Source organism: Ovis aries, chromosome 17, assembly GCF_016772045.2.
Source record: "Ovis aries strain OAR_USU_Benz2616 breed Rambouillet chromosome 17, ARS-UI_Ramb_v3.0, whole genome shotgun sequence".
Lineage (NCBI taxonomy): Eukaryota > Metazoa > Chordata > Mammalia > Artiodactyla > Bovidae > Ovis > Ovis aries.
Genome location: NC_056070.1, coordinates 4935679 through 4948530, shown reverse-complemented (window position 1 = coordinate 4948530; position 12852 = coordinate 4935679). Strand labels below are relative to the sequence as shown.

The 12852-nt window shown below is 42.3% G+C and overlaps 1 protein-coding gene across 49 annotated transcripts in view; it reads left to right on the top strand.

Moving 5' to 3' along the window:
- Positions 1-9874, top strand: part of ARFIP1 (ADP ribosylation factor interacting protein 1) — a 137799-nt gene extending 127925 nt beyond the window's left edge. For all 49 annotated transcript variants that reach the window (XM_060400966.1, XM_060400955.1, XM_060400963.1 and 46 more), the window contains one exon: positions 8015-9874. In XM_060400966.1, the coding sequence (XP_060256949.1) occupies positions 8015-8170 (156 nt within the window). In that variant the 3' untranslated portion in view covers positions 8171-9874. The remainder of the gene's footprint in view (positions 1-8014) is intronic.
- Positions 9875-12852: the final 2978 nt, after the last annotated feature.

Genomic DNA, 12852 nt, shown 5'->3' with positions numbered 1-12852 from the left:
CGTGGAACACATGAGCAAGTTTTTCTGGGGCATGTTTTTATGAGTCAGATTGCTATTCCATAGGGTATATGCATCTTTAATTTTACTGGTTAATGCCAAACTGTTTTCAGAAGTAGTTGTACAAATTTATACACCAATTGGCAATGTACAAGAATTGCTACTAAGTTTTCCTAAGGTAGAAGATACAAAATAACATCTTACCTCAGTCTTAATGTGCGTTTCCCTGTTTTCTTGTGAGGCTGGTGTCTTTTCAGATTTAACTGGCCACTTCTGTTTCCTCTTCTATGAAACGCACATCCATGTTACCTGCTCTTTTTGACTGGGTTGTTGGTGTGTGAGAGTCCTTCCCGTTTTCTGCATATGTACCCTTTGTCAGAGCCTGTAATGCAGACCCCTTCCGCACTTTTGTAGCTTGTATTTTCACTGTCTTTGGGTGAATAGGAATTCCAGATTTTAAAGTAATTGAATCTAACAGTCTCTTCTTCATAACTTATGCTTGTTTACCTTTAAGAAGTTCTTTGATACCTGGAAACTTTCCCACCCTTCTGTCCCAGTATACTGCCCTCAGAGCTCTCCTCTGACCGGTCCTTGACAGTCTCCAGAAGAGATCTGAAACTCAGTCACACTGGCAGAGGTGACTGAGAACAGGTCAGTTTTAGAAAACATTTTTACGTAAATAGGAATCAAATGAGACCTAGCCTGTAATGTTCTGTTTTACCTCTTTTTTTTCTAGCTGTGATTTTCATTGTGGCATTCCTGGTGACTCAGTGGTAAAGAATCTGCCTGCCAGTGCGGGAGATGCAGGTTCTATCCCTGGGTCGGGAAGATCCCCTGGAGAAGGAAATGGCAGCCCACTCTAGGATTCTTGCCTGGGGGATCCCAGGGACAGAGGAGCCTGGCAGGCTGAGTCTGTAGGGTCGCAAAAGAGTCAGACATGACTTAGCGACAAAACAACAGTTTTCGTTGATTCTAGTGGCTTACAGGGGAAAGATTTGGTCCTGAAATCAAACTCCACTCATGTAAGGTAAACCTAGGTTATAACTTTAATCATTTGACCTTATCTTAGCAGATACTTAGACAAATCAGTTTTCATTTTAAAGCTTGTTTTTAAAAGTGGTTGCCATGCAAAACTTTTCTATCTAGACATAGAAAACGAGATCAATATGGATTAATTAAAGTCTATTAAGAATGTGTAAACAAATTTTTAATGTAATACTGTTAACTTGAATGCTGTTAACCAAAGGATAGTTAGGAAGAAATTAAGTGCCTTCTTGGTGCTTGAAAAATGTGTTCATTTCAGAAGTACAGAATCGTGGGATTATAGAGGGACCCTTAGAGGTTCTTCTGAGATGATCCATCTGGCAGAGGAATTCCTTCTAAAGCATCTCTGCGCTTGGACTGAAGGCCTTGTCAAGGCAGGCAGTGTGGATAAACCAGTTGTGTCCGTGCACGCCTGTCAACCAAGTTTATTTGCTTAGCGCACACCTTTTTTTCATTGTGCTCGGGTAAACTTCACATCACTTTCTATCTTTGAAAAGCAAAAAACTGATTCTTGTTTCACTTACAACACTTTTCTAACATCAGTTGTATGTGGGTATCTTTCTTCCACACAGACAGTTCTCTGATTTTCTGGACACTAGCTGGGTGTCCTGAAATTCAGTTGACTTCTGACCCTGTGGCACACCCTTCAGCACCACCTGTGCACACAGTTGGAAACTCTGGGGCATCACCTGTGCTTCTGACTGGTCAGCTGTAAAGTGGGTTCCCACAGCCCCCTCAGGAAGCTCAGTCATTTGTTACAGCAGCTCACAGAGCTCAGGAAGCAGTTGACTTATTACATCACCAGTTCATTACAGAAGTGTTAAAGATGAAGACGTCCATTGGGCAAGGTCTGGAAGGGGTCTGAACACCAGCTCCTGTGCCCGTGGGGTTTGGAGGGCACCACCCTCCTTGTTTGTGAATGCGTCAGCCAGCCCAGACATTGTCCAGACTGGCTACTGCAGGGATTTTCACATGGGCTTCTTTGCGTGGGCACGGCTGATTAAGTAATTGTCCAGAGGTTGGGGGGGTGAGGGTGAAAATTCCCACCTAGTCACAGTTTAGTTCCCCTGGCAACCAGTCTCAAGCAATGGTTATCTAGGGGCTTTCCAGGAATCTTATTAACATAAAGGCTGTTGTGGTTGAAAAGTGCTTGTTGTGAATAACAAGAGACTCCTTTCACCTTTAATAGCTCTGGGACTATTTCAGGAACTGAACTGGAGACCAAATATTACAACTAAAGATGCCTCCTTGGCTCTTATCACTTAGGAGATTAACAGGTTTTAGGAGCTCTGTGCCTAGAATGGGATCAAAACACAGTATGTATTTCTTATTATAAATCACAGGATCACACTCTTACAAGTTCCAAATCAGTGGGTTCTAAATAAAGGAAATTTTATCTCACTAAAAAAAGTCAATGTCATTTGGAGGCTTAAACCGTCAAATAGGTAAATTTAGATTCCACTGAAATCAAAGGAGTACTTACTCTGTGTCAGACAGTGTGCTAGGTAGTATCTCATTTCGTTTAACCTTTCCGCAGCACTACAAACGTAGTTCTTGGTAATGGCAGCCCTAATAGACAGGTGAAGACCTTGGCCAGTTAGAAGGACCCTGTGCCTGATACCACTGCAAGGTGGGGCAGCCGGGCCTGGCACACATGCTTCCTGATTCCAGAGCGCTCCTGGTAGTTTCTATAAAAGAACAGTACTAGTAATAGGGATGTTTTACTAAGGATCTAGATGAATAACAAATACAGATTTGGGGAGGCTGTGCCCAGTATCAACTATGCCTAATGCAAGTCTGACCAGAAAATCAGAAATAAAAGTTCTCAAAGAATCCATATTCCATTTACTCATAAACTGCACTTAGGTCTTGAGGCTGGTTAGTAGCAGTTTTGAAACCATGTGACTCAGATTGGGACTTTCTTTTAGACCCATGTTCTTTTAGAATCACTCCCCTGGTGACTGGACTTACTCAGGCCCAGGTTCTTTGTGTCTCAGCGCAGAAGGAATCCAGCAAGAGGCAAAATAATAGGCAAGAAGTAGTAGAGGTATTGATAGAGGATGCTTGTGAGAGATGTGGCTGGGCAGTCAAGAGGCCTGTGCCCCAGAATTAAGCAACTGCATTTTTATAATCAAAGGAAGTCAGCAGAAGGATGGTAGCATTTTTTCTTTCACTTGATGTGGGGGCACATCTCATGCTTTTATGGTTAAGCAAGCTGCTCTGTCCATGCTGTTCTGAGAGCTTTCTTGAGCTATCGTTAACTCACAGCAGCCTCCCGAAGCTCCCTAGGTTTCCCTCTGTTTGCAGTCCCCTGTTGGGACTTCTCCAGCTGCCTGCGTAACTGCGCTAGTCTCTCCCTGTCAGTTTTCTGCGTAACTGCGCTAGTCTCTCCGTGTCAGTTTTCTGCGTAACTGCGCTAGTCTCTCCGTGTCAGTTTTCTGCGTAACTGCGCTAGTCTCTCCCTGTCGGTTTTCTGCGTAACTGCGCTAGTCTCTCCGTGTCAGTTTTCTGCGTAACTGCGCTAGTCTCTCCCTGTCGGTTTTCTGCGTAACTGCGCTAGTCTCTCCCTGTCGGTTTTCTGCGTAACTGCGCTAGTCTCTCCGTGTCGGTTTTCTGCGTAACCGCGCTAGTCTCTCCGTGTCAGTTTTCTGCGTAACCGCGCTAGTCTCTCCCTGTCGGTTTTCTGCGTAACTGCGCTAGTCTCTCCGTGTCGGTTTTCTGCGTAACTGCGCTAGTCTCTCCGTGTCAGTTTTCTGCGTAACTGCGCTAGTCTCTCCCTGTCGGTTTTCTGCGTAACTGCGCTAGTCTCTCCGTGTCGGTTTTCTGCGTAACTGCGCTAGTCTCTCCCTGTCGGTTTTCTGCGTAACTGCGCTAGTCTCTCCGTGTCAGTTTTCTGCGTAACCGCGCTAGTCTCTCCCTGTCGGTTTTCTGCGTAACTGCGCTAGTCTCTCCGTGTCAGTTTTCTGCGTAACTGCGCTAGTCTCTCCGTGTCGGTTTTCTGCGTAACCGCGCTAGTCTCTCCGTGTCGGTTTTCTGCGTAACCGCGCTAGTCTCTCCGTGTCGGTTTTCTGCGTAACCGCGCTAGTCTCTCCCTGTCGGTTTTCTGCGTAACCGCGCTAGTCTCTCCGTGTCGGTTTTCTGCGTAACCGCGCTAGTCTCTCCGTGTCGGTTTTCTGCGTAACCGCGCTAGTCTCTCCGTGTCGGTTTTCTGCGTAACCGCGCTAGTCTCTCCGTGTCGGTTTTCTGCGTAACCGCGCTAGTCTCTCCCTGTCGGTTTTCTGCGTAACCGCGCTAGTCTCTCCGTGTCGGTTTTCTGCGTAACCGCGCTAGTCTCTCCCTGTCGGTTTTCTGCGTAACCGCGCTAGTCTCTCCGTGTCGGTTTTCTGCGTAACCGCGCTAGTCTCTCCGTGTCGGTTTTCTGCGTAACCGCGCTAGTCTCTCCGTGTCGGTTTTCTGCGTAACCGCGCTAGTCTCTCCGTGTCGGTTTTCTGCGTAACCGCGCTAGTCTCTCCGTGTCGGTTTTCTGCGTAACCGCGCTAGTCTCTCCGTGTCAGTTTTCTGCGTAACTGCGCTAGTCTCTGCTTGTCAGTTTTCTGCGTAACTGCGCTAGTCTCTCCGTGTCAGTTTTGCCTGACTTGTTTGAGTATCTGTTCCACAGCTGCTTTCTCTCGTAGTTTCTCTCATGTATCACAACCACCCTGCTTATTAGCTTTTCCTCCTTCTAGGCCTATCGTTCTGCCTCTAATTTTCCTTCTTTTCACTGTGTTTTCTAAATCCTTATTAATTCCTAGGAGAGCACATTCTTAACCTTTTTCATGATGCATCTCTTTTGCTACCTAACAAAAACACCCTCAACTTGGTGACCTAGAGCTCTGTTACTTCCCACAGTTGCCTGGTGGCTTTCAGCTGGAAGGCTGCCTGGGCTCTGGGAGCAGCTGGAACCATTGGACCTCTGTCCCTGTGGGCTTTCACCCAGAAGGGAGGCTAAACGGAGCTTCCTCACATTGCAGTAGCAGTAATCCCACATGGCTGGCACTTGTTTATTAGGCCTCATTTTCCAGGTTTTATAGGCTCAGCTCATTGTCACTGTAGAAGCCTCCCCAAGGGTGTGGATTGAGAGGGCTGATGGGAGCCGTTGTTGTAAGTTAATTATAACAGTATACTTTGCTCACCTCCTGACTGCCTTCTGTGTGCTTCGGCGCTCAGTTGCATCCAACTCTCTGCGACCCCATGGACTGTAGCCCGCCAGGTTCCTCTGTCCATGGGGGTTCTCCAGGCAAGAATACTAGAGTGGGTACCCTATCCCTTCTGCAGGGAATTTTCCTGACCCAGGAATCGAACCAGAGTCTCCTGCATTGCAGGTGGCTTCTTTACCATCTGAGCCACCAGGGAAACCCAGTTGCCTTCTCGGAACCTGCACTTCCTATGATCATACTGTCTCCTGAATAGTTGCCCGTGAGTGGAGGTCCGTCAATGTCCCTCTTATCTCAGAACCAGAGGGCCAGGTTCTGCCATCCCAATGTTCTCGTTCAACCTTTCTGGAAAAAACCCTCTTCTCCCCACAAGTGCCTTTAAGTTAACAAGATGTACTTTTACTGCCCGTTTATCATATTAATCATCGCTTTCTACTGCTCTCTGCTCCAGTTACCCTCATGTTCTTGCATCCTAGGCCAGCACCTGATACACAGTGTTAAAGGTTTTGTGTTGTCCTTATACCTGGTTCCAAAGCCTTTCATGGAGGAAGGCTGCAGGCCTTAAATTTCTGACCAGGTGGATTCAAGGTATTTTTTTAGTTGTCATCATTTCATGCTATCTGGCCCTGTTAAACTATCTCCTTGCCAGAAACCTTCTTATCTCTGTCAGAGAAAAAGGAAAAAAATTCCTTTTATTTTTTTAAACAACTTCAGTTGAATCGGCAGCTTCAGATGCCCTGAATGTTAACCCATCTTCTTCTCAAGGCTTGAGCTATTCATTCCCTGGGGTCAGTACTTTTTTGTTTCTTACCTGCCTCCTACCTTCCCAATCCCTTAAGAATGTAAGCTTGGAAGAATGCATTTGAATCAGTTCTAATCAGGTGAATGAAACTGGAGCCTGTTATACAGAGTGAAGTAAGTTAGAAAGAAAAACACCAATACAATATACTAATGCATATATATGGAATTTAGAAAGACGGTAACGATGACCCTATATGTGAGACAGCAAAAGAGACACAGATGTTAAGAACAGACTTTGGGACTCTGTGGGAGAAGGCGAGGGTAGGATGATTTGAGAGAACAGCACTGAAACCTGTATGTTACCATATGTGAAACAGATCGCCAGTCCAGGTCCGATGCGTGCGACAGGATGCTCGGGGCTGGCGCGCTGGAATGACCTAAGGGGTGGGGTGGGGAGGGAGGTGGGAGGGGTGCTCAGGATGGGGAACACATGTGCACCCGTGGCTGATTCATGTCAGCGTATGGCAGAACCACTACAATATTGTGAAATAATTAGCCTCCAATTAGAATAAATAAATAAAATTTTTAAGAAAAGAATGTAAGCTTGGGAGGGAAGGAATGTTTTTCTGTATCTCCTAGAACAGTACCTGGCTTTTAGAAGGTACTTAATCTCTGTTGAATGAATAAGTGAATGAAGTAAAAAGTTTTCTAAGATACTTTAAGTAAAAATCTGTTACTGAAAGTGTGTGTAGAAAGTGAAAGTGTTAGTTAATCAGTCGTGTCCAGCTCTTTGCAACCCCATGGACTGCAGCCCGCCAGGCTCCTCTGTCCACTGATTTTCCAGGCAAGAATACTTGGGTGGGTAGCCATTCTCTTCTCCAAGGGATCATCCCCACCCAAGGATCAAACCTGGGTCTCCCGCATCACAGGCAGATTCTTTACCTTCTAAGCCACAAGGGAAGCCCTAAGTGTGCATAATACAGTCCATTTATGTTTTTAAATATTGTATATAGCCCTAGAAAATTTCTCAACGGGCACACAGTAAAATGCTGACAGTGATTCTCTTGGGTGGGAAGGAGAGGAATAAATGCAGAGTGGAGACTTGACTTTATAATTTTGAGCATATGCCATTTTTACAATATTTTAATCTTAAAAATAAAGGCTTTACAAATCAAAACTGTCCAATATAAATATATTAAGTGTTTTCCTTTATAGAGGTACATAGACAGAGAAATGGCTAGAGACTCTGCATTTGTGTTAATAGTGAATACAGATATCTTATCATATATGTTATATCCTATTTCAGATGTTTTTACATCATTAAAAATTATTATTAAAAGTGCAGTTTTAGTGAATATTGGACTGGATGGGTAAATTTTATGCTTTATTGTTGAACAGTTTATACTTATAAATAAGACTTGAGGAAACACTTCATTCATAATATCTTTGTGATATTTTAAATAGAAGAGTCATAGAAATAGTGTTACCTGGTTAAAACATACCCATATCATTTGAAGTAATAAGCAGTTGAAAATAACTGAGGAGTATATGAACTTTTAAGTAAATTGCCTATCAGGGCAGCTCTTGCCATCACTTCTTCAATCTTTGCAGAGAACAGCACTAGTGAAAGGTATCCAGCCTTTTAAATACTCAGTTTTCACTTAAAGTGTAGCCTTAATGTCCATACTTGGCACAGCTCATATATCATATAGTAGTTATTATATATAATTTTGCTTCTTTGACTTTGGACATACTTAAAGAGGGACCTACTGATACTTTTAAATTAAGGTATGCTCAGTAATATTTGAATACGGTTAGCATCTTATTAAGCTGATCTGTTCCCTTCAGGGAAGGTAAAAAGCTATGAAAGGCTCAGTGACTTTGCAAAGCAGTTTACAGTTGGGGTGTGTGAAATACTTCGTCAAAACAAGTTTTCCTCAGGAGAGAGATGCTCTTTCATTAAGACGTGTAACAAACCACCTTATATTTTATTATCATTGGTGTTCATGCTCGTTCTTATAACTCTCCTCTGTTCACAGGTTAAAGTATTACACAATCAGCTGGTCCTTTTTCACAATGCCATTGCCGCTTACTTTGCCGGGAATCAGAAGCAGCTTGAACAGACACTTAAACAGTTCCATATCAAATTGAAAACCCCTGGAGTTGACGCCCCATCTTGGCTTGAAGAACAGTAAAATCCACCTGGAGACAAAGAGAAAGTCACATTGTTATATTTCTAAACAAACCTAGTAAGAATTAAGCGAAGTTGGGGGAAGAGGGAAGGGATGACAACCATTGTAGTGATTCTTGCACAAACAGCTTTAATTTTTCCCTTTTTCATACTTTAACAATTGAGCTGTTAGATTTGATGGGAAGGTGGGTGGTTTTAATGTAAACATAATTTCTATAACCTGAACACAATAATCTTCCTTTTTGAGAAATCCTTTTGTATTGTGAGGGTTGATGGCTGTTTCTGTAGTTTGAAAACACCTAATATAGATTTGCACTGACAAGATAAAAATTCAAGGTTTTTGGTCCTGCACATGAGGACCAGTTGTAACTTTTCCAAAGGAAGGTTTACATGATTTGTATCAACATCAGATATTTTATATAAGAATATATTAAACATCTTTAAGAGAGTCATTTTCATGTATTGTCTTAAAGAGAAAAAGAGACTATTTTGCAGAGTAATATTATATGGTGTTCCTGCAGCACCCACACAGAGGCGGCAGCTCTGATGAATGACTGACTGGCTTGTGGAGTTGTGGCAGATACCTTTTTAAAAATGAATCTGTACCATTGTAGTTTTGTTTAGACTTTTTCTTCAAGACGCAGGAATCACACTGTCATTTCTTTGAGGCTTTTGAACTTAAGAATTTGCATCACCCAAAGTCATGGAGCGGTTCTGTTAGCAGTTTCTTTTGATTCATAATGAAACCTGATTGAGAGAATTTTTTGACAGATGGATCTGGAAGTAGAAATTCTGAATAGTTTCTAGAGTGGAAATCTATGCTTATTAGAAAGCTAGTTTTTGGGTAAATTCCATTTTGACAGAAGTGAATTCCTAGACAGCTTTCACTGACTTCCATATGTAACAATACCGGTTAAGCCTTAAATCACAGATATGTGCCTTCTCAGATATAGTAATTCTCATTCAACCAGTGTACATAAATCCATAAAGAAGCCCCTTTCAGATAATGTTTGATGTGGCTGTTCCTTCCTTGGAAAGGAGCACTGTGTATAAATGTTGAATTTTCTTTATATTCATTGAGCACATTTAAGGTTTATGGAGAAATCAACTTTGAATTTGCCGTTTGGATTTTCTTTGTTCTTTTTGCGAAAGGGGAAGACGGAGGACTTGTTTGCCTTGAGTAAAGGAAAAATAACGTGGGTCAGTGTGGTGGCAGCAAGAAGACGGGGGCTGGAAAGGCCAGTACTGTTTCAGTTGCTCAGCACTGTTGGTCTTGTTTTATGGCCTTCTGTGTGATTTTATCAGTAATGTAACCCTTTTTCAGTATAAGTTCTCTTGATTTTTGTCATAAATTAATATCTTGAGATGCATCTCTTCACCTGTTCATTTCTTTTGTGTTGAAATGAAGTACTTAAAATTACTGTTATACCAGAACTTCATGGACTGTAAGATTTGTTATATATGTTCAAATGCCATTTAGCTGGCTTTTTAATTAATATGCTTGTTTTCAATGCTTAACACAGTGTAATGTGACTGTAAATCATAAACCTATTTTAAATCATTCCCTCCTGTATATTTGTACTCTGAGAGAGCCTTATTTTATTGTTCCAGCAGAATTACTACTTGTGATAGTTCATTTACATTCCCCAGAATGTGCCTCTGGTGTGAATTTTGTATTCTTATTAAAAGTGTTTGCTGCAGTACCTCATATCTCTCTCTGCCTCTTCATAATTCAGAATAAGGAACAGCTCTTTGGAAAGAGAGGCCGTATGATTTGCCTTTGGAAACAGGGACAATGACCAGAAAACGATGCTTCTATCCCTTAGATTGTATTATTTCAGCAAGTTACTCTTCCCTCAGGGGGACTCTGCAGGGAGCAGAACGTGTCCACTCTTACACACTTCAGTGTAGCTCAGTAATTAAATCATCTCATTTTCAGAAGAAACCAAAATTTTCAGTAATGTTAAGCAGTGAGTACATGTGCCAAAGAAATAAGTGAATTAACATGTGGTTTAGTCGCTCAGTTGTATCCGACTCTTTTGTGACACCACAGACTGTAGCCCGCCAAGCTCCTCTGTCCATGGTGTTTCCCAGGCAAGAATATGGGAGTGAGTTGCCATTTCCTTTTCCAGGGGATCTTCCTGACCCAGGGACCAAACCCTCCTCTTCTGCATTGGCAGGCAGATTCTTTACCAGTGAGCCACCAGGGTAGCCAGATTAACATATTAGCCAGTGGTTTATTTACTTTGTTAGGAAAGCAACTCATATTCGTTGTATAAAGTAGAAAAAATATTAGAAGAAAATCTCAAAAATTGAGGATAACTTCCCAAATCATTAAGTACTGCATGGGACCCCTTAACTCCCTCTGATGTTAGATACTTTAGTTACCAGTTGTTTGTATTATAGGCTCTAGTTTGAATATCCTTTCACACACAGGCAAACCAGGTTATTACCTTAGGTTAGATCCGTAGAGTGAATATGAGCCCTCACAAAGTGTATGAGTTTATTATGCATTGCCGGTTGTCTTTCAAGAAAGATTTTGCCAATTTATACACATGTGCCTGTTTAGCATATTTTTTAAAGCCAGTACACATAAAAGGACATCATGCATATAATCAGCAGAGCATCATTTTATAAATATTTAAGTGGGAAGGGAAAAATTGTCAAGAAGGTAAGGGCTGAACCATCAGGATTTGGGGAATTTTGGGGTTTGAGGCAGGGGATGGATAGAAATGTCTAACTTTTCTCTCATTAAAATAGAAATTATTCAAGAAAGAAAATGCACTGAAGAGCAAATCTGTGAAATTGAACTCTTCATCCTGTTAAAAGGTAAATGGAGGCATGTTAAAAATTGTGACAGTTTATATTTAAAGTTGATTGGAATCAAGCAGCACCAACCCGAGACCTGGTTATCCCTCCACCAGCAGGAGCTGGGGTTGAGGGAGACCGTGGGAGAGAAGGGGGAGGTCCCAAGGAGGAAATATATTTGACCGGCTGCAGCTTAAGGGTTGCTTACTTGGGAAAGCCTAGTTGGCCGTTTATGACTGGCTGTCTTGAGTTTTGATTTGTTTTTTTCTTTGTCAGTTGGCACCGGGACCTCAGTTCCCAAACCAGGTACCCAGCGGTGCGCTCCCTGCACTGGAAGCGTAGAGTCTTAAGCACTACTGCCGGGGAAGTCCCTTCATCCTAAGTTTGAGGCACTTCTGACTTAGGTGTTGGTTTGCTTACATAGACTACTAAGTCATTAAAGCCACCTCAGTCTAAAGGCCTCCTTGTCTGTTAATTTAACAATCCCAAAGCCTCCAGAATGGTAGGGCCCTGGAAGGACCTGGACTTAGAAGTAGTTTTAGCTGAAATGTAGACTCTAAGAAGCATCTTCTCAATATTCAGAGCATATTGATAATGTTACTGAAGTGTAGCCCAGAGCGTAAAACTAGGAGTTTCCTTAGAGATACCTGTTTAAGGCCTCCCTTTTTTTTTTTTTTTCCCCACAAAGGCCCCAAAACATCAAACTGACTTAGCCAACTCCCATCTCCAAATGTGATGCCCAGGTGAGTATTTGCGACTAAATGTATGAATTCCTCTTCAGACCCTCCAGTCTCAGCTGCAACTGAATAACTGATTCAGCGTCAGTGGTGTCGTTTCTTCCGTGCCTAGTCGCTCAGTCGTGTCCAGCTCTTTGCGCCCCCATGGACTTAGCCTGCCAGGCTCCTCTGTCCCTGGGGAGTTCTCCAGGCAAGATACTGGAGTGGGTTGCCATGCCCTCCAGGGGAGCTTCCCCACCCAAGAACTGAACCAGAGTCTCCTGTATTGCAGGCAGATTCTTCACCAGCTGAGCTACCAGAGAAGTCTGAGTTAGCAGGGAAGCCTGTCATCTCTTCTACTAAAGCACTATATGGATAAATGTCTTCTCAGTTGAAAAAATAATGCACCCCCAAACAGACTCATGTTAGATACATTTCAAAGTATATACAATCCACTGATCTTTAACTTAAAGCATTCTGAAATACTGTGAACCCAAAAAGGATTACATTAAGTAAAACTATACATATTGTAAAAGCTAAAAATAAATCTTTTAATCATGGGGCTGTTAATTTGAAGAAGAATGTGATACCTCATGTGCCCAGCCTCCTTTACCCTTCACTTGAGATGACTGTAAGATGTGAAAAATAAACGTGTATTTATCTAAACTGTAATTCGGTGTAACATCTGTAGTTAACTCATACTGTTGTGAAGCACTAAGAAGGCCTGTATTTTGTAGTAATATTCCTTAATATCTTTTGCCAGTAGCTCTTGAACCTTTCTGGGAGGGTTGAGACTGTCTGAGATCCTTTATTGTAATCAAATTTAGGCCTTTAAAAAAAAAGGTATTCTCCCTGTAAGACTGCAAATTTTTATACTGGCTAAGATTGACTGTCCAGTTGTGAATAGGCTATTTTCTGACCAGAAGGCCAGTTATATTTTGCATTAGTCCTTAACTAGCTGTACAACAGAGCAGGACCTGTTAAAATAGAATGACGGTGCAAACAGCTTACCACTGTTAAGGGCTTGCATTCAATTCTCTTCTGTGTTCCCACTTAAAGGTTTCCTGCTCGACAGGTTTCCTGACACAAATGGGTCTTTATAATAAATTGCCAAGTCGTTCTAATGTATGGAAAACTATGAAGTTCAGCTTTGTTTTTTGTG